Here is a 22,723-nt window from a genome sequence, read left to right as displayed (position 1 = left end):
AGCTTTAAAAATGTATTACCCGTAGAACATCATCATAATCTTGAATTTTGGCTAAAATCAAAGCACTGCAGCATTTTTCTTTTAGGTGGACATTATCTTGGTTTGTCCTTACTTTCTAGAAGACTGTGGACAGAGCCATTCATTAGCTTCTACCTTTATTTGACTGAAAGAGTAGATTAATACCAGAAATTCTCAAATAGGGAAAGCATAGAGAACTTATTTTTAAAAAACTACTACTGTTGTATAGAAAAATGCTATTAATTTTATGTTTTATCTCCACAGGCTGAACTTACATTTTGCACAGGAGATATTATTACAGTTTTTGGTGAAATTGATGAAGATGGATTTTATTATGTAAGTTTTTGAAATATCAAGAAGTACCATTTGATTTTTTGTATTCTTTTTCATTTATTTTGTGTGTTTTGTTTTGCTAGTCTGTTCCTTCTCTTAAAATTGGGCATGAACTTCATATGGCTGCTGATAGCTTTGCTTAATTGGCTGAGTTATAGAACTTTGCTGAGTTATAGATAATCTAGAAAGTTGGGACCGTGAAATTGTTTCTTCCTTGCTAACACTAGTGTTTTCAATGTATATGCACTGTAAACAAAACAAATACATTCATATTCTTATTTTTTAAATTGCTGCCAACCAGGCATTTACAAAACAATTTAAGTTTCTAGATTACTTACTGTATAGGTCAAAAATAAATTTTAGGAAAAGGAAGAAATATAAATAAACAACAAAAAATACAAAAATAAAACCCCACAGATTTTAGGACTTCTCCCGTACCATTTATCTAAAGCCAACTGCTGTTAGCAGCACGGAACCTCCCCTTACCCCCACCCCACCCACCTCTTGCTGCTGGTGATTCCCAGCAGGGACCTCAGAGCCACCCTCCTTCGTTTTCTGTTCCCCTGGAGCATGTCTCGAATACTCCCTGGGGCAAAGAAGGGAGGGAATGGGGTGGGGTCATCTCAGAGTTTCTGCAGCTGGGGCATCTTTGCGAAAGTAGCTGCCCCTCCCTGACCAGAAGCCCACAGGGCCACTTAGGACCCTGCGCAGAGCCCAGTGGGGGTCCCCATCTTGCACATGTGTTTCCACCTGCTCCCCCACCGCCTTTATCAGAATGGGCAAGACATGATGACATCCTAGACAGTAGGTTTCTCTTTGAGTCAAACAGATGCTACAGCCACAGGCATGTGTGGAATTCCCAGGCTCTCTCCTCTGCCTGGTTTCTGATTTTTAAGAGTTCAGCCCTTGGTGAGGATATTCATACTTTGTCACATGTGTTTCAAATAGTTCTTTCCAGCTCAACCTCTGCCTTTTAACTTTGTGTGTGTGTGTTTGTTTCTCCATTTTTGTTGTTTATTAAGGATGAATTTCACGTTTGCATGTGGTCAAATGTTTCTGCCTAAAAGGTCCTTCAAGGTGATAGAAATAATCACCTCATTTTGTTTCAATTTTATAGTTTCACGTTCCACATGTAAATCTCAAGTATCTACCATGTTTTCCTAACTATGAGAACTAATGTCTCAAGACATTTACTAAATAATCTGCACTTTCCCTACTTTAAAAAAATCATTTTTTAATAATAAAAAATGTAATAGGTTTTAAAATTAAAGTGTAAATGGGAATTTAATACTTAGAGTATTTATGGACTTTAACACTACTCCATGCTGTCTTAATTATTGTATTTTTATAATGCATTTTTATATTTGGGAGGGATCATTTTGTAAAGAGTCCCACCTCCACAACAAACCTATAATTTTTTGTTTAGAGGTACATTTAGCTTTTGGAAGAAATAGACATAATATTGTCTTTCAATGCTGACATAGCGTGTGCCTCCTTTTAAAAAGTTTTTCCTTTCTTCTGTCAGAAAAGATTCATAGATTTATTCTTATGCATCCTTTATATATCTTAAGTTTACTCCTAGGAACTATATAGATCCAATGGCTGGGCACGGTGACTCATGTGGAGGCCGAGGCGTGCTGATCACCTGAGGTCAGGCGTTCGATATCAGCCTGGCCAACATGGTGAAACCCCGTTTCTACGAAAAATACAAAAGAATTAGCCATGTGTGGTGGCAGGCGCCTGTCATCCCAGCTACTTTGGAGGCTGAGGCAGGAGAATTGCTTGAGCCCAGGAGGTGGAGCTTGCGGTGAGCTGAGATCATGCCATTGCACCCCAGCCTGGGTGACAGAGTGAGACTCTGTCTCAAAAACAAACAAAAAGGAATTATACAGATCTTATTGCGATTGTGAATGATTTTTCCCCCTAGTATATATTCCACTGGTTATTTAGAAAACATGTTGGAAAAGTGTGTGTGTGTGTGTGTGTGTGTGTGTGTGTGTGTACATGTCCCCCACAAATCATTTTTCTGAATGCATTTATTTCTGTTATCAACCGATTCCCTTGGGCTCCCCCAGATTGTCATAATTTTGCCTCCTCTTCACCAATATTTAGAATTTGTCATCATTTTTAATTGCCTTACTAATCACTTAGAACAATTCTGAATAACAGAGATAAGGAAATCTGTGACTTGTTATGTATTTTAGTAGGAATACCACTAATATTTTACACTGTTACATGTAGGTTAGACTATCAATAAAGATAGATGGTCTTTATAATGTGGAGAAAGTATCCTTTCTAATGCTAAGAAGGTTTTAGTTTGCTTTGTTCATTTTTCATCAGTAAATTACTAGCCATCATATATAATATTTTTAAGGCACTGGAAGTTGATATGCTAATATTTTATTCAGAAATTATATTCCAGAAATAATAATCTGTATTCTTTGGAATACCTTTGTTGTAGCTTTTGATATCAGGATTATGCTAGAATTACCAAATAAACTAAGAAAATTTCAACCTTTTTCTATGCTTTGGAGCAGATTAAGTGACACAGGAATTACTATTATTTGAAGGTTATTAGAATCTGCCCAAAGATCCTTTAGGTTCAGTATCTTTTTAGACTGCAGTTGCACAAAAGTTTTTATTTGCTTAAATGGTTATCTTATCAATTTTTAACAATCTACATATTTTTAGAGGAATGTACTTTTCATTTAGATTTTCACATGTAGAAACAATGAGCATGGTGCTTTCTTGGAATTTGAGATTTTTCTAACTTGTCTGCATGTTTCTATTCCTCAGTTATGTTTTATCTTCTCAGTTTCTTGAGTAGTCTTGCCTAAGTTTTTATATTATAGTGGGAATCAGATCTAAATTAATACTAAACGTATGCTTCTTTTTATTTACCACTCCAAATGGTTTTAGAATGATTTTGCTGGTCATGTTCACTGAGCGGACTGCCCAGTTCATTTAAGTATTTCTTATTTGATAAACAATGACAGGGGACACCTAATTTGACACCAAAAATCTTAAATTTCTTGAAACTTTGTTTTCTGATATCTGTAACCTTAAACATCTCGAGAGAGTGTACTCAAATACCCCACCGGTCCTAATATTGTAGTATCACCCTCCTATTTCTCTGTTCTGCTATATCCCATATCAATAAAACAAGCGTGAGCAGGGGCCCCCGAGGGACCCCTGCTGTCCTCCCTGGCCTTTTCCTCCTTTTGCTATTTCATAATTTACATCAGCCCCCATTTTTTTTTTTTTTTTTTTTGAGACGGAGTCTTGCTCTGTCCCCCAGGCTGGAGTGCAGTGGCGCGATCTCGGCTCACTGCAAGCTCCGCCTCCCGGGTTCACGCCATTCTCCTGGCTCAGCCTCTCCGAGTAGCTGGGACTACGGGTGCCCACCACCACGCCCGGCTAATTTTTTGTATTTTTAGTAGAGACGGGGTTTCACCGTGTTAGCCAGGATGGTCTTGATCTCCTGACCTTGTGATCCGCCCGCCTCGGCCTCCCAAAATGCTGGGATTACAGGCTTGAGCCACCGCGCCTGGCCTACATCAGCCCCCATTAAGTCACTGAAGACTTCTAAGACCCCACCATATTTTAAAGCACGTGCTGTTCTTGCTATAGCCCAGCATCTTGGTGTCTGAAACCTTAAATCCTGTACCTTCCTATGTCAAAAGCAAGCCATCACGTGGCATACTAAGGTACGGGAGATAATCCAGAGAAGTATGCCAACACGAATGGACGTCTCCCTGACTGGGGCACAGAGAAAACTGGGAGGGAATCCATTTTGGTGTTTTCTGCCTTTCAGCCTATTCCCATTCCGTCTGGACATTAGGCCTCCAGGTAGTTACTGTTTGGCCTCAAATCGAGAAGTGGTGGGAAATGAGGTGTAGGAGAGAAGCAGAGATCAGATTACGGAGGGACTAAGGAGGGAAAGGTCAAGGTGAAATTTTTTTAGAGAAAGTTATTCTGTAAAGGGTTTTGATGGTACACTTTTGAGGGGGGATGGGAGTGGGTCCAGGAGGCTGGGTAATATGTTATATGGAACCATCCAGGCAGGAAACATGGCCCGAAATACGTCAGTACCAGGGGAAGGCAGACAAGAGGCCGACTCAAGACGATCTTATCCAGCGTTCAGACTGTCAGTCAGAGGGACAGAGAATGTCGTCCAGGGGAGCCTTAGATTCTGACCTAGGGTGCCCTTGAGAACACAAGGATAAGAACAATGTTGAATGGAAAACCTGACTTAGAAACTCTTGAGCTTGAGGGCTATGAACAGGACCTCTGAGCTTCTCCAAACAGAATGGAACTTAAGCCAAAGCAGTATTCACACCGCAAGCAGTTCCCGTTGTCACTTCGGACGCAGTAGCACACAGTGGTAGAGGCATCAGACATGGGGAAGGGAGTGATGTGGCACATGTACGTTCTGACGTGGATTTTACTAGGGCTATGTGTGTTCAGCCCAAAAGAACAAGAGCAGTAACCAGTGCAGGCAGTTCCACCCACATTCTACTCAGCCAGAGCAGGGGCTGGCCTGGAGGCCTGGCTCTACAGGAGCCTCTGAAGGTTGGTGTACACACACCTCTTGTGGTGTGAGCATGACACCAGTGGAGTTGTGTGTATATCGCTGTGTGTGTTCACAGAACACAGTCCCCAAATATAAGCCAACTACTCCATCTGGTGCTCAGCCAAAGGAAGAATCTTTTCTAAGGCTGGAGGAGAATCTCTGTTGGACCTAATGAGGGGGGACTTGACTGGTTATAACTTTTGAGTGTCTTTGTGTTTAGATGTCATTAAAAACCCTTGATAGGAAGAAATCGCCAGGGGCACATGCACAGTAAAAAGGATAGGTGGCCTAGAAATAGTCTGTAAGGTCAACAGAGAAAAATAAGCTAATAATGGAGCTGGAGAGAGAAGGCCCAGGGCAGTCACAGGTAAATAAGAGTTGGACCTTCAAGGTCCAAACAGAAGAGTGGGGCGGGGCAGGGCAGTGAGTGTGCACCTGGCAGGGTTGCTGAACAGGAAGATGCAGGAAGTATGTGGGGCTGCCTCTTCCAATTAATTTTTGTGATAAAATCTACATAAAATTTATCTAAAATTGGCCAGGTATAGTGCCTCAGTGTGTAATCCCAGCACTTTGGAAGGCTGAGGTGGGCGGATCACCTGAGGTCAGGAGTTCAAGACCAGCTTGGCCAACACGGCGAAACCCTGTCTCTACTAAAAATACAAAAATTAGCTGGGCATGGTGGCGTGTGCCTGTAATTCCAGCTACTTGGGAGGCTGAGGTGGGAGAATTGCTTGAACCTGGGAGGTGGAGGTGGCAGTGAGCCGAGATCACGCTACTGCGCTTCAGCCTGGGTGATAGAGTGAGCCTCTGTCTCAATTGAAAAAAGATCTAAAATCATTTTTAAGTATATAGTTCAGTAGTGTTAAGTACGTTTACATTGTGCAAACAATCACCACCATCTGTCTACAGAACTCTTTCCATCTTGCAAAACTGCCATCTTGTTTTCAATAGCAGCTGTACCATCTCACCTTCCCACCAAAAGTGCACCAGTATTCGTTTCTTCATATCTTCACCGGTACCTGTTTTTTCCATTTTGTTTTTGATAGTCACGTGAGGTGGTACTACATGGTTTTGAATTGCATTTCCCTGGAGATTCGTGGTGACTGGCATCTTTTCATGTGCCTGTTGGCCACCTGAATCTCATTTTTGGAGAAACGTCTTTAATTGGGTTTTTTGATGTTCCTTATGTATTCTGGATATTAACCCCTTAGCAGATAGATGACTTGCAGACATTTTCTCCCATTCCACAGGTGCTCATCACTCTGCTGTGTCCTTCACTGCACAGGTGTTTTGATGTAGTAGGCTCTTTATGTCATTTCCTAGACCATATAAACAGAGAAACAGGATTCTGTGTTGCCCAGAGCCAGCCAATTTTGAACTTGGTTTAGGCACTTTAGGGGTAGATGAGTTTGGGGAAGAAGTGACGTGGTGGTCCTGTGAGCCACTTGGTGCAGATGACCAGTAGGCAGATGGACTTATGGATCTCGACTTTAGACAAGGCATAGATATGTAAATGAGTAGAAAGATCTGGAAGGATATATACCAACCTGAAGCAGTAATGTCTGAGGAGGTATCAACAGACACTTTCATTTTCTCCATATTGTTTGAATGTTTACGATAAGAACGTGTCCATGACTAAGAGGGAGGACAATCTTAAGGCTGAGTAGATCAGTAGCTCTCAAGCTTGCCGCCATGTCAGGACCACCAGGTCCTTACCCTCTGAAGGTGTCCGTCATTGGTCTGGGCTGGACCACCGGGTCCGTACCCTCTGAAGGTGTCCATCATTGGTCTGGGCTGGACCACCGGGTCCCTACCCTCTGAAGGTGTCCATCATTGGTCTGGGCTGGTGTGCTGAGCGATGGTGTTTTTAGCAGCTCCCTAGTGCCTCAGATCAGCCAGGCCCGAGAACCACTAAACGAGATCTGCCAAGGAGTGTTTCCTTCAGAAGCCTGATCCTAAGAATCCCAGGGACTCTTTGGCCAAAAGGCAGATTCCTCAGCTCCCCAATGAACAGGCGAAATCAAGACCCCAGGAAAGGGGCTTAGGACTCTGCATGTTGCTGAGGAAAATTTGGAAACCCTGATTTAGAGTCCTTTCAAGTCCTGCCACTTTTGAACCAGAATAAACTTACCATGTACTTGTACTCTGAGCTGTATTCTTTTAGCTAAAGCAAGATGTGGGTTTCTAGAAAAATAAATAGTTCTTCTGCCTCACCCCTGGTGTTTTAGGGGGAGCTGAATGGGCAGAAAGGCCTTGTGCCCTCAAACTTCTTGGAAGAAGTGCCTGACGACGTAGAAGTCTATCTTTCTGATGCTCCATCCCACTACTCTCAAGATACACCAGTGCGCTCAAAGGCAAAAAGGGTAAGCAAACCTATTTAGCCTTTTTAATCTCTGTCCCGTTCTGCCATATGTGGTCTAATACAATCTTTGCACTGATATTTTTATATCTTGGGCCGAAAAGCATATACCCTGATTTTTTTTTCTCTGCCCTTCCATGGGAGTTGTGCCTAAAAATTCTTAATTCTAAATCTTGTTTTACAAAAAAATGACCCTTTCAATTCTAATAAATCAAATCAATCTGCCTTTACTCACAAAGAAATGTCCCATCCTACATTATAGAAACACATTTCAGTTTGATCAAGAGTGAAAAGGGGATGGCTCCTCTTCAGATTTGGTGGGCAATGGAGGTTGTTTGCCCTCTGTTAGGATTTCAGTCTCTTCACAAGGATCCCAGGGCTTCTCAAGCATATTTAACTATTAGACTACATTCATGTTTAGTATCTCATTTTTATTTTATTTCATCACTGCAAGTTTTTATATATTATATTTTTATATATATATTTTTATTTCTTTGCTCATCTGCTTGGAAACAGAAGAAGAGTGTTCATTTCACACCTTAATCAGGCAATGTAGCCTTCACGTAAGTGAGCAACTGAAGATACCGATAAAGATACCAACTTAAGCTACCTTAAACGGGCCAATGTGGTAGACTTAAGGCTTCATTGTGGGGTTAAAAAAAAAAGATAAAAAGAAATATGTCTCAAAAAACTATTGGACCTAAATAATTAGAATATTACTTGGTCTCAGTTGTAAAGCAACTGAATTTATAGTGAAGCAAATCATCTTTAATAATCATTTCCTACTATTTGCATTAAGAATATTTGAAAGGCCAACATTGGGAACATATTTCTTAACAAGCTAACTGTGTGTTTACATAGAGAGAGCTGCATATTGCATTGTTAGCCACTCTTGGAAAAAGCACAACCTAACAAACATGTTTACTATAGGAAGTTTTACTTTAGAAACTCAACCCAAGGTCAAGCAGATGAGTAGTGAACGTAGGTGATCGAGTGTTGGCTCTGAACACTGGCTCGAACGGCCAGAACGTGTTTTCCTTAAGTAACCATGCCTCTACCTTATGAGAGAGCTATGCTCCTCCTCAAAGCACAACCATCCTGTGAGAGAAGTTGCTGCAACACGGATTTGTTGTTGGCATACCAATGCAATACTAAGTTGATGAAGCACGCAGCTCAAATGATCGCATTAGACGGAATAGATGGTATCTTCAGGTGTACTTTGGGATGCTTTACTAGCTGTTTTCCATTAGAATTAGACCTTGATTTTAAATCCAAGCAAGCTTGAAGCCCCTTGGCTTATACTGAACACTCACATGGCAAGAGCTGCTCTGGAGAGGTAGGGCCAGAGGAATGCTGCTGCTGTCAACTCAGGCACATACTTAGCTGTAAAAGGAAGCGAGGTAAAGTCGTCCTGCAGCGTATTAGAGTAAAAGTCTGCCCCTCTGAAGCACTATTAAGCGCTTAACATATATTGAAATACTACCATGTGCTATCTACTGAGGAAGATTCATGTTCCATTATTTGGAAATAACGCAAGCATCCACTAAGGGCCTTTAAGCTTTCTTTGATTATAATTAAGGTTCATTTTAGTTTTTTTTTTTTTCTTTCAACCAGTGTGCCATCTCCAATATTTCTATAGTATACTAACCAACCCAGGAATGCACTTTAACAACATCAGGATTTTATATAACCAAATAGTTTCAAATACAACAAAATTCCCTTTATGAACTTTCGCTTTTTAAGATGACTGATGGGTACTCGGCCAACTTTACTATCAACCTAATTACAAATAATGTCTCCCCTGCCCTTAGTCTTCATTTATCAAGTGAATTATTACCTGCCTTAGCTTTGCCAAAGCAACGGCCACCCCGCACTCCCTCGAGACAGAGAAACGGAACCCACACATTTATGTCTGGGCCCTCTCTCTGGCGTGCTGTGGGAGAGGACCTTTGCTTCTCATGGCATACTTTAACAGCTGAAAGAACAAATGAACCCCCTTGACCTTTCCTGGTGGGAAACGGGGACAGTACGATGTTACCGAGTGAATTCTGTTGTTGGCGCTCACACACTCAATAAACTGTAACACTGTACCTACTAGGTTCCTCCTGAGGGTTCAGGTACAGCAAGGAGAGCTCCATCCCCCACAGTCCATCTCCATTCGGGGTCACCTACGTCATCTATGGGTTCTGGTAGTCCTGGGAGAGGCAGGGAAATGTCCTCGAGAAAGAAAAAGGGGCTGCTTTCCAAAGGCAAGAAACTGCTGAAAAAGCTGGGTGCAGTGAAATGATTCATGTGCTTCCGGACAACTGCCAAATCTATGTAATTTTCTTTAATTCCAAACTAGGGCTTTCATGACTCAAGTACTTCCTAAAAAAACCCAATCTTCTCCCCTGACACCAGTAGAGAAATGCACTTTTGCACTACCATCCACTTTAAACCAACCGCGAGAACAAAGAGGAGCGGTTGCTCTCTGTCACCGCTGGCAGTCTGCTCTCATTGTCCACGCTCTGATTTGGGAGGTGGGAGGGGACGTCTTATTAACAAACAGGGGTGCATAGCTATCACCTGTAGCTCCCTCCCTACCTGTAATTCCAGTCTTTGTGCATTTGTCATCTGCCCTTAAAGGAATGATTTTCAACCTTTCTCCCTTCTCAAAATGCTTGCCTCATAATGCATAACTTTCACTTTGACTCTGGTCTTGAAATTCCTAGTTTAATTCGCCTTGATGTTCTGCCTTATAAATGCACAATGATTTGTACTGTCTAATAAAAACACAGTGTATACTTTGTATGTGTCGTGCATTCAGTGGTCTTCATCCTCACTGACAGTGGTTCGAGATCAAGTTGTACAGCCTGTGCATTTTAAGATACTAGTTTCAGTCTTTCGAAGCCAGCCAGGCTACACACAGAAAATGTTTACTCAATCATTCAAAAAAGAGAAAAGGAGAGAAAGTAACTTTGTTTGGTAAAGCACCAGTACTCCAACCTTCCAGAAAGCCGATAATCTTCATTGCTTTTAATGTTCTATTCTGTGGCATATGGTTTTCTGTTACTTTCGTTGTCAAAATGCCATACCCAAATACACAGCAATGAATGGCACACAAGTAATCCACATAATGCATAAGCCACACCAAAACCAGACTCAATTTAAATCTGCTCCAAATGAGTCCATACCCATCTTCATCATTGGCATTTGAACAAAAGACTTACTTACAAAGTTGCTGGCAGATGTATTTGATGGTTACTCTTTTGTAATTCTTGTCCACTTGTAAATTGTTTTTACTCTTTATACATACTTTTCAGACTGCCTTTCTTTTGTAATTTATGGACGGTTTATAAATGAATGACAAAGCTTTCCCCACTGTGTCTTCAAAAACTCTATTAATTATATATTGTAATATAATAGTATGTGGTAGATTTATTAAAGGAAATCCATGTGTGGTTAAGCTCTGTGTGGGTGTGTGCATGTGCACAGTTAGTGTAAAATATTTTCTAGAAATAAAATTTGTTATTTTATACAACACTGTTTATTCTCTTTGTTTTAAACATTTTATCGTACCGAGATGATAACTGAACTCCTTTCTCTCATGTGTACAAAAAGCACCATAACCTTACTGTTTCTGGGAGTATTATTTTTTTTTCCAAAAATAATTTGGTCTATGTTTTGGGAGCCATTGACAATGTTGTGACACTCTCGTACTACCGGTAACAGTCCAGTCAGTGACAAACGAAAGGTCATTCACACAGAGTCAGTACAAGCACTACCAGGATGAATTCAAAAACACAAACTGTTAATTAATTCCCTCTGGCAGCTTTAGAATTCACATGAAATTAATGAACAGCTACAGCAACATAATACAACAAAATATAACAACTTCCCAAATATACAGAATTTTCCTAAAAGCCTTATCTATCTTAGAATTCTCCAAGTAACCAGATGTCTTTTCAAAGTAAGAGGTAAAACCAACACACTTACGGCAAGATGAAAATACAGTTCAAGTACATAATTTCATGAACCTATTATTGATCTCATAATTGCTACCATAATGTCTTTACCTACCGTATTTATAGGAAAAGTTGAAGAGTTGCTAACAAAAAATCCAGAACTAATGTTTCTCTAGATCTTTTGAAAATATTTACCAATTTCCCAAAGTATGAAAATGTAGGCAAACCTGAAGTAATAATGAGCTGGTCTTAGCTTTTCTTCCCCCCTATTTTATAACTATGTATAAGTACGTACAATTTTCCTAAAACCAAAGCACCCACCCTGAGGACAAGAAAGTGCTTAAGTCACATTTAATTACTCATTCCAGCCCCAAGTCCCTCCCAGACTGAGCTGAGAGTCACTTCAGCAATCTCCCTTTTCTGGTGATAAGCGAAAAACCATGTTTTGCATTTGTTTTATGACCGAAAATTGTACCAGACAAGTTAGTTAGGAAGCTCTCCATTACCAGTGTGAGTGTAATTTTGTCTTCACAGGTTAGTCTAAAAGTCGAAGCCCAAACTGTACAGAGTACTCAAAGAACAGAAACCATTTCCTCTTGCAGTTAAATGGCTCCAACCCTTCCTCCTGCTGCTTCTAAGTGGGTGCAGCCCGACCCATGAGCGCCTCCCCACGTTACCATCCATTTGCCTCTGCTGCTCCCCCTCCCCCGCCAAAGAAACAAGTGGTTCTTTTGATTCAGAATGACCTTCCCATTCTCATCCTGACCTGTAAAGGCACAATTTTCATAGAACCAACAACTATGCCTAAATTCTTAATTTTATTTTCTGTTATGACTTTCCTATGTATATTCAAAATGAGAAACTTTCGCCAAATTTTGTTTTGCAGTTCTCATTCACATAAACATTTTTCTATTCTCTTGCTAACGCTTTTCAAATAAACTATCTGCTTAAACTAGAACACAAAACTCCTGTGTTCTGCCAAGTGAGCTTTACTGTATTTTCTTATTCTTGAAAATTATTTAAAGCTGCCCTCAAAAAAAAAAAATGCAAAAAGCCCCAACTTTCCAGAAATGTCTACGGTACTTTTTTCCGTGGCTCCGAGGTAACGGCAGTCTGGCCGTGATGAAATGGGTTCTTGGGAAAAGTCCTGCGAAATAAAGCTCGTTTGCAGATGCAGGTATATTGGAAGCTTTTGCAAAAGGAAGAAAACTACACTGAAAGCCTCATTCATATTAAAAGAAAAGAGATATACTTCTAAACGTTTTTAATTTCGAAAAGAAAACCATTTTATGTGAAGTGCTCTTTCATATGGGTAAAGAAAAAATACCTAGCTATCCCCTGGCTGGCTCCGTGCACCTCCGCGTGCAAGCTCACTGTTGCAGCTGGACTTCGGGCCCTGGTGGTGCCAGCTGGCGCAGCCTCTTCCTGCAGCCCCTCTCATCACAGAGAACCGATGGCTGAGACTACCAAACAGTATACAGAGCTTATGGTAGAACAACAATAACCGAAGTCTCTAAAAAAGGATGAATCAAGTGTCAAAGTGAAATTAATATAAGAATGCGAAAGAAAACTGACCCTATGTGGAAATACTCCAGGGAGCAGGAGGAGCTATGCAGAGAGAGTGCTGGGAAGGCGCAGGTTCAGGCTTTCCACCCACATGCATGGGAGGGGCCTTCTCTACCTTTAGAACCTCACCCCAAAGACGTCAATAAGGAATCTGTAAAATACAGCAAACACAAAATGCCCAACTTCACCAGCTGAAGAAATAAAAACTAATAATGCAAAATTTTTCTGCTCCAAAGTTACCCAAAAGCCAAACGTGAAACCGCTGATAGTGGGGAGGATGGGGGCTCCTGCCGTGGGGGCTGCAGTCTCTTATCGTGTGTCTTACGCACTTGGCCAAGTGAACTTTCTAAAGCCTTGAAAGTGTGTGTTTATGTCCTTTCACTGAATCTCATTTCTAGGAATCCAACTGAAAAGAGATATCTAGGCGAGGATTTAAGAACTAAGAAATGTGTCACATTATTATAATAGTGAAAAGTGGTAAATTCACAAAAAAATCCAATAGTGGTCTAATGAAATGATAGCTATTCATCACAGGATTCAATATTCACCAGGTAACTGACACACACACCCGTGAGGACGGTGACCGGGTCATCACAACATTCAGTATTCACCAGGTAACTGACGCACACACGTGATGATGGTGACTGGGTCATTACAACATTCAGTATTCACCAGGTAACTGACGCACACACGTGATGACGGTGACTGGGTCATCACAACATTCAGTATTCACCAGGTAACTGACGACACGTGATGACGGTGACTGGGTCATTACAACATTCAGTATTCACCAGGTAACTGACGCACACACGTGATGACGGTGACTGGGTCATCACAACATTCAGTATTCACCAGGTAACTGACGGACACGTGATGACGGTGACTGGGTCATCACATTGAATATTCACCAGGTAACTGACGGACACACGTGATGACGGTGACTGGGTCATCACACTGATATTCACCAGGTAACTGACGGACACGTGATGACGGTGACTGGGTCATCACATTGAATATTCACCAGGTAACTGACGGACACGTGATGACGGTGACTGGGTCATCACATTGAATATTCACCAGGTAACTGACGGACACACGTGATGACGGTCACTGGGTCATCACATTGAATATTCACCAGGTAACTGACGGACACACGTGATGACGGTCACTGGGTCATCACAACATTCAGTATTTACCAGGTAACTGACGCACACACGTGATGACAGTGACTGGGTCATCACAACATTCAGTATTTACCAGGTAACTGACGGACACACGTGATGACGGTCACTGGGTCATCACAACATTCAGTATTCACCAGGTAACTGACGCACACACGTGATGACAGTGAGTGGGTCATCACATTGGATATTCACCAGGTCACTGATGCACGCATGTGAGGACGGTGACTGGGGGAAAGGCTCTCATGGTCACAGGCCCCCATCAGGAGCAGCATTTCTGTTGAGGTGCAAGGACCCCTTATGCATGCCCCATGGGTGTCACAGGTGGCCTGTCTGCGTCCTCACCCCTCTCTGGCCCTTCTCCATTTTCTCTGACACTCAGACCCTCTCTGCTCGCTTGGCCTCATCTACCACAGCTGGTGTCTGCCTCCAGCCTCCCTACCATTCTGCTGGGGTCTTTGCCTCCTGCCTCGTGACCATTCTGCACTTCACAATCCCTATTCCATTTAGTTACCAGAAGAAGAAGATACATGTAAATAACCATACAAATTGAAAATAATAAAGCTTTTTTCTAGTCCCTTCTTAAAAGACTTCTTTGGGGATAGAGTAGGAGGAAAAGGGATGGGGAGGAAAGGGTTAAACAACAATGCTGCCTTTTGATAGCATTTGATGAGCAGTCACCGAAACAGCTGCCTCTAATTTTCCAATAAAATCCTTGTAGAGACGGCTGGACTTGCGTCAGATTTGGGGAATAATCTCCACACACTGTGAGGGAAAAGGGAGAGAGCAAGGCCCCAGTGAGAATTTGCAGTGCTGTCTCACCCACGTTGTTCCTGAAGACGTTGTTCCCGAAGCGGAGCCTGTGAGAAGGCAGGCGGTCTCACCTTGGTGAGAACCCGGGGCTCAGCAGCCCTTCCTCTTCCTCAGGCCCATGTGCTGCTGGTTGTCCCTCATCCAAATCAGCAACTCCTGAGGAACTTAGTAGGAATCAGGGAGAGAACAGTGAGACGCACGCAGCCATTCTAGGGACACAGCCCTGGAGTGCGGTCCACACGACAGAAGAGGGGAAAGAGGACAAGCACCTCGGGGACAGCACCTGCTGGGACTATGATTTTCCGTATGTGCCAGTGCACAGAGAACCATGTGGGGAAGGCAGGAGGCTTCAAAGCAGTGAGACAGGGACCAGATAAGTTGTGCAGGCACCAGTCCTGGAAAAGAAGCTGCCCAGCAGGTGAGAGACAAATGACCAAGCCAAGCCAGCCCACCGTCTAGCCCAGTGATGGGTGGGTTGCATACAGCCCTCACCTGTTTGAGGGGAGAGAAAGAAAACAACAAAAAGAAAGGAAGAAAGGGAGGGAGGGGAAGAGGAGCAGAAAGAGAGGGAACAAACCCAACAAGGTCTATGACAAATGAGTTCAGAGTAAGGGGTAGGAAACAAGACATGAGATCCTTGAGTCAGAGACAGAAGATGTGGTTAGAAGCAAAAAGAGTATAACTGGTACCCGTTGCCCAAGCTCTAATTCCGAAGGAGCAAAGTGAACGGGACCAGGTGATGCCACATACACAGGTGGCTGAATTGGAGCAGGGGAAACCTGGGCTGAGGGACCCCGGAGTCCTTTATAATGGGCGGTAACCTTGTCTGACTTTTGCCCTGAAGCAAGATATTGTTTTTATGACCCTGGCCTGTAAGCATGCCTGCCCTCTGCTCTGAAGGGAGACACCATCTCTACCTTCTGGGGCAGTCTGCTGTACAAACATCCCCACAAACATCATCTGGACAAAGGTAGTCAGTACTGCTTCTCACCAGACAGGCAGAAACACAAGACAGTGGACCACTGTCTCACAGCACTATTTTCAAATGTATTACATTCCAAAACCTGGAAATGAAGACATCGGAAAAGATTAAAATACCTATTCTATCTGCAGTACTAAGAGTATGAAGCTGAGTACCAGAAAAAAACTTGTTACAGAACTAAAATACTAATCACAGTGCTAATTAGACTGAACAATACATCATAAAATCACAACTAAGCTTGGTTACTATTTTTTAAAAACTCAGGGTTCATGTTAGGAGCTCTGGTTTCCAACAACATGGTAAATTAACCCTGGCTACTAAGTGGAAGTTAAATTATCAAATGGCACTAACTTAGGAATTTTAAAAAATACACTTCTAAAGAACTTGTGGATCAGCTATATATAGAGAGAGCTGGATTACAATGAAAGCACGACAAGCTTGCAGGATGCGGGGAAAGCAATGCTTCAAGGGAAATTTATAACTTTATATGAGAAAAGACACACTAATGAACTTAAGATATTAGAAAGAAAAGATAACCAAAGAAAAGAGATAAAGAGTAGAAGCCAGTGACACAGAAAACAACAATACGAAGTTGATGGGAACTAACTTTGAACTAGACTAAAGGAAATACATCTGGGAAGGTTGATCACAACAAACAGAAGACGTTAATAATACTTTTAAATTAAAAAGAACATAATCATACAGCCGATTTTATAAAGATGAAGTATTATCAACTCTCTATTAATAAATTAGAAAACCCAGAAAAAAAATAGACAAATGCCTGGAAAAAGTGTAAAATAATGACACTGATCAATAAAAAACTGAAAGCTTAAAAAAATGGTAAGTACAAATGAAACCAAAGTAATAAATTTTTTTCCATAAGAAAAACTTCAGGCCTAGAAGGTTTAACAAAAATAATCCTACCAAATACTCAGACCATCCCAATCTTCTATAAACCCTTCCCAAAAATAAAAAGGCAACACCCTTCAAGACATCTTAAAAGAAGTGCATAAATGGACACAAAACCAAAGATAGTAAGGAAATGAAAAAACTGTAAGCCCATTTCATCATGAATGTAAGTGTAAACACTCTAAACAAAATGTTAGCAAACAAAAGCCAATGGCATATTTAAAAAAAAGAACCAAGTTAGTTTATCTCAGGAATGCAAGAATGATTGAATCTGAGAAAATCTTAAACTAGCATGAACTATATTAACAGAATAAAAGATAAAAACCATATTATCATCTCAATAGATATAGAAAAACTAAAAAAACTCAACAGAAATGCCTTTGAAAGCTCTTAGAAAGCCAAGAATAAATTGTTAACCCAGTAAAAGTTGTTTATAAAAATCCTATAATGGACGTAATCTTAAATGGAGAAAATTTAATAAAGTGAAAGCATAAAGATTGGAAAGAAGAAAACAGAATTATCATTGTCTGCAGAGGATACAACTGCCTACATAGAAAACACAAAATAATACAGGCAAATCATTAGAAATAAAAGTGTATTAAAGCAGCTAGATGTAAGATATTAAAGATCTCAATTACATATACTTGTAAAAATTAGAAAATATAATCCTTAAAAGAAAAACATTTACAATGGCAACTCTAAAAGCACTTAGGAATAAATCAAACAAAAATGTACAATATCAGTACACAGAAAATTATGAAACTTTATGATGAAAGACATTTTAAAACTCAAATAAATGGGATAATAAGCCATTTGGAGGATGGTACAACCTAAAATCACAAAGATTGTTTACTCTCCCTACATATTCCTATTGATTCTATGCAATTTAATAAAATCTTAAATTTTTCATGAATGTCACAAACAAATTCTAAAATTCATATGGAATCATAAAGGAACGTGTCCTACCAGACATCAGGATGTAGGTAAGTACAGTAATTAAAACAATGGGATGCTGATACTGAGATAGATCAACTAACTGATCAATGACAAATGGCCCTGCACATTTATGGGGCTGTGATGTGTGAGTGAGGTTTAAACGAAAGATCAGTGGAAAAAAAGAAGCCAGGCAAGGTGGTGCATGCCTGGAGTCCCAGCTACTCGGGAGTCTGAGGCAGGGGAATCACCTGAGCCCAGGAGTTTGAGGCTGCAGTGAACTATGATTGTGCCATTGCAGTTCAGCCTGGGTGACAGAGTGAGACTCAAAAAGAAAAAACAAAACAAAAAGAAGACACTCTTCAGGAAAGGGATGTGGAGGTGAAAAACGACTATCCATTCCATACGGAGAAAAGGGAAATTGTTCCCTTACTATAGACCTTACAAAAATCAACTTGATCTACTCTAGAGATTTAAAGTTTTAAACTTCTAGGAAAATATAGATGAACATATTTCTGACTTTGGGTTACAGCAAAATTTTTAAAACACAGAAAACTCTGTCTATAAAAGAAAAACTGGCAAATTTGGACAAGGATATGCTGTAAATTTTATTAAGTTCAAAACCAACCAAAAATAAATAGTAATTAATACTGACCCATGTACATTTGCTAAAACTTTTTCAACAGGCAAGGGAATGATAATTTCAACAGCGTCCACTTTGGCAGCAGAAAGGTCAGGAGACAGGAAGGGGTGGTGTGCATGGGAGACAGGAAGGGGGTGGTGTGCATGGGTGAATGGAGACAGGAAGGGGTGGTGTGCATGGGTGAACGGAGACAGGAAGGGGGTGGTGTGCATGGGTGAACGGAGACAGGAAGGGGTGGTGTGCATGGGTGGAGACAGGAAGGGGGTGGTGTGCATGGGTGAACGGAGACAGGAAGGGGGTTGGTGTGCATGGGTGGAGACAGGAAGGGGGTGGTGTGCATGGGTGAACGGAGACAGGAAGGGGGTTGGTGTGCATGGGTGGAGACAGGAAGGGGGTGGTGTGCATGGGTGAACGGAGACAGGAAGGGGGTTGGTGTGCATGGGTGGAGACAGGAAGGGGGTGGTGTGCATGGGTGAAGGAGACAGGAAGGGGGTGGTGTGCATGGGTGGAGACAGGAAGGGGGTGGTGTGCATGGGTGAACGGAGACAGGAAGGGGTGGTGTGCATGGGTGAACGGAGACAGGAAGGGGGTTGGTGTGCATGGGTGGAGACAGGAAGGGGTGGTGTGCATGGGTGAACGGAGACGGGAAGGGTGGTGTGCATGGGTGAACGGAGACAGGAAGGGGGTTGGTGTGCATGGGTGGAGACAGGAAGGGGTGGTGTGCATGGGTGAACGGAGACAGGAAGGGGGTGGTGTGCATGGGTGGAGACAGGAAGGGGTGGTGTGCATGGGTGAACGGAGACAGGAAGGGGTGGTGTGCATGGGTGAAGGAGACAGGAAGGGGGGTGTGGGGGGGGGGGGGGGGGGGGGGGGGGGGGGGTGTGCATGGGTGAACGGAGACAGGAAGGGGTGGTGTGCATGGGTGAACGGAGACAGGAAGGGGTGGTGTGCATGGGTGAAGGAGACAGGAAGGGGGGGTGGGGGTGAGGAGACGGAGGGGTGGTGTGCATGGGTGAACGGAGACAGGAAGGGGTGGTGTGCATGGGTGAATGGAGACAGGAAGGGGGTGGTGTGCATGGGTGAACGGAGACAGGAAGGGGTGGTGCGCATGGGTGAACGGAGACAGGAGGGGGTGGTGTGCATGGGTGAACGGAGACAGGAAGGGGGTGGTGCGCATGGGTGAATGGTGGCTATTGCCAGGGTTTAGTTCCAGGATTGGGAGATGGGCTCAAGGGGCCTTATTATTAAGGATAATTATTTCCTTATTATCATTTCCTTATTAATAAGGAAAATAAAAGATATGCAGGGCTCAATGATAAACTCTTGTAAAACAAGGATTATGACAGCTCCAATTCTGAGCATCTGAGCCTTTCTAAAAGTAAAAATGAAAAAAGAAACAAACGATCTACTTATTCCTGTCTTAGCTTCTCCCATGGCATCCAAATAAGAGGATCAGAAAGAAAGTCTGAAGCAAACCATAACATTCCCAAACCACAGCATGTGTGGTACTGATGGCGGTGGCTTAGGTCTTTGGACAGACCTGCACAGGGAGATTCAGAAGAACATGCAGCAAGGAGCTTCAGAAAGTTTCATTTGAAAAACAGACATCTATTAAGATAGACAAGTGAAGGACTGATATGTTTTTAAGGCCAGATTTGCAACTTAAATATCATTTCAGTTACTTGGTAAAAACAGCATGACTTTTGATAGGCATACATTTATAATTGGAGGGAAGGGAGGAGAAGTAACATTTTTCAACAGCTTTAATATACCCAGTTTCTGAATTTTTGGGACATCACTGTAACCAGAAAGCCCCGAGTCACAGATTTCAGCGCAAGTGTCAAATAACAAACATGTCTGTTTTGCCTTAAAATCTCAAGACACTCCTCAAACTGATCCGGAAACTTGAAATAATAAGTTCTTATCATCTCTGAATGTGCATGCACTGCCCTGAGGTGTTGAACATGAGAACTTCACAGTCAATGAAACATCTATAGCCATTCATATATATGCATCATCAGGAAAACAGGTTAAACTGCATCATATATTAAAGCAGTACTTACATTAAGTTAAAAATATATTTGAGTGAGTGTTTTGTTTCACAGTTAAGTAGTTAACTATGTTAAACAGTTATTAAAATCAGGCATTTGATGAACGAAAGCAGCACAGCAAATGAACTGGAATGAAGTCTAAAAAACCCACATAAGGATGTTATGAAATAACGATTTCAACAGTAGCTCATGGTAATATTTCAACAATGAAGAAAGTACTTTAAAAGACAATTTTGAATTACACAAAACACTTTAAATTCCATCCAATTACAAGCTGTAAGAAAGCTTCTGAAAATAAATTTGCAGCACTGTGGACAGGCTGGTAAAGTGGGCAGAAATATATTAATTAACATTCTTTCTCATCACCAAGCCAACTAACTACACACTTCATTACCTATGGAAATGAAAACTAATAGTTCATCAAAAGCAAAGACTAACAAGCCCTGCAGTATAAAAATCATAATAGTGTATTATGGTGAGCGTGGAGGAGGGAGAGAAAATGCACAGCAATTTTACCAAAAAAGAGATGTTGTGTATATTGTTTCAGGGAATTTTCTCTAAAATATCTTTCCCTTCTCTAAAATATTTCAAATACGAAAACTGGAAAATGAAACTGATAATAAAACAAAGAGTAAATAACTTCAAGATGAGCATCTGTCAGATTTTCTATTTTTAAAAAAAGTCGTCTTTTTTATTTTTTAAAAAGGTCATCTATTTAGGGTCTCCTCTCAGGAAGGTAGCATGTTGGGAGGCGTTAGAGGACAAAGGTGGACAAGACTGTTGGTTTTCTATGACCAAGGTTTGTTTTAAAAGATGAAAACATACAATAGTTTCAGTATCTGTCCTTTCATGGCCAAGCTTGTATAAAACCACGACGCACCCCAGCAGCTCTTCTGGAAACACGCTGGGCATCCCAGGAACCACTTCATATGGTAATCAATAAAGCTCCTGACTTTGGACTTCTTGACCCTCAAAGTGGGTCAAGAGGTGCCATTCAACGTATGTCTTTAACATGTTCTTGTTGCTTTATGGGCGAACATCATTTTGTACCATTTGAAGCAGCACTCACCCATGCCCGTAAGGCAAGCCTACGTGCTGGTACTCAGCGTCCTTATCTGGCATGTATTCAGAGCAATCCTGATCTCAACTCACTGGGAACAGACATCAGTTAAAGCTAGGCTAGTGCCTAACTTCTCTTAAAACCTGGACAAACTGAAAAACTGAACCAGATTTCATTAATTACAAATTTATTGCTTATTCTTCCCCAAATGAGTTTTCCTGAACATAATGGAAATGGCCATTTCAACAAAGTGCTGAAAGGATGTCAGTTAGTGTGCTTGCCACACACACATCTGAGGGTTACTGTCTTCATTCGCTTATGTATCAACTGGATTATACTGTAAGTCTAATAATGTTCACCAAAGAGACATTTATAAAAGGGAAAATAAAAATCAGGAACAACCAAAATTTCTAGCAGTGGAGGAACATTAAACAGAGTATGGAAGATTTGTAGTTTGGAAGACTGTGCACTCATTAAAAGGAGAGACATGTCATGACACAAAAGTTGTTCATGATAATTTTATATGAAACAGCAAGTTATAAAATACTATGATCAAGTTTCTGTAAACACAAAAATATATACCTATAGAATAAAACAATAGGGGTCAAAAGAATGCTGTTTCTGCAGAATGATAGAGATTTGTGTTTTATTTTGCATTTGTATTTCCAGACATTTCTACAGTGAAACATAACTTCTGTAGTAAGCACATGTTAAAGCAAATATGCCTCACCACAGGCTAAATGCTTTAACGAAAATTATGTAAAATTCGGAAACCACACAATAGGTTTCTAAGAACCAGCCAGGGGCTGGTCTATTTAGCACTTGGTGCCTCTGCAATTTTTGTCTTGGGTACATGCATTTAAAAAGCACCCCAATCTGGAGTGGGAGGTGGGGAGCTGCTGAGGCTCACGTACTCTTTGGGCCGCGCTATCACCAGGAAATCTGGAAAAGATCCCTGACTGCAAGAAGCCCCATCATTATAATAGAGGGAAGTCAGAGACATTTTACCTTGGCTTTCCTGTAGGCAGATCATAGCACTTCAAGTTCTACCACAAAGATACAGCTATTCGATCCCTAGGAAATCCAAGCGGGGGCTCTGGTTTGCTGTTAGAACTCCTTGTCACTGACCCTGATTCCTTGTCTCAGGAGTAAAGCTGCCTCCGATTCTCATAGGGAACACGTCTCCTCAATTTGTATTCTAGGCCAGCTACTGTCTGCAGGCCCTGGTCAAATTAACTTGTCCCTCATGAGATAGCCTCATCCTGGGCATATCCTCCTGGTGGAATGCAATTTGTACAAGAGAAATGCAAATCTATTTATGCATCTCCAATTCAATAACAACTGGAAGACTTATTATG

The 22,723-nt window shown here is 41.5% G+C and overlaps 1 protein-coding gene across 12 annotated transcripts in view; it reads left to right on the top strand.

Annotated features, from left to right (window-relative positions):
- Positions 1-18,343, top strand: part of RIMBP2 (RIMS binding protein 2) — a 322,878-nt gene extending 304,535 nt beyond the window's left edge. For 6 of the 12 annotated variants that reach the window (XM_030821685.1, XM_030821683.1, XM_030821679.1 and 3 more), the window contains 3 exons: positions 283-354; positions 7,153-7,287; positions 9,382-10,800. In XM_030821685.1, coding sequence (XP_030677545.1) covers positions 283-354; positions 7,153-7,287; positions 9,382-9,570 — 396 coding nt within the window. In that variant the 3' untranslated portion in view covers positions 9,571-10,800. Of the gene's footprint in view, positions 1-282; positions 355-7,152; positions 7,288-7,799; positions 10,801-18,297 lie in introns of those variants that run through there. The other 6 variants (XR_004032097.1, XM_030821686.1, XM_030821681.1 and 3 more) reach the window with 5 other exon arrangements.
- Positions 18,344-22,723: the final 4,380 nt, after the last annotated feature.

This window comes from Nomascus leucogenys, chromosome 10 (genome assembly GCF_006542625.1).
Source record: "Nomascus leucogenys isolate Asia chromosome 10, Asia_NLE_v1, whole genome shotgun sequence".
NCBI classification, from domain to species: Eukaryota; Metazoa; Chordata; class Mammalia; order Primates; family Hylobatidae; genus Nomascus; species Nomascus leucogenys.
This window is presented reverse-complemented; position numbering and strand designations above follow the sequence as displayed.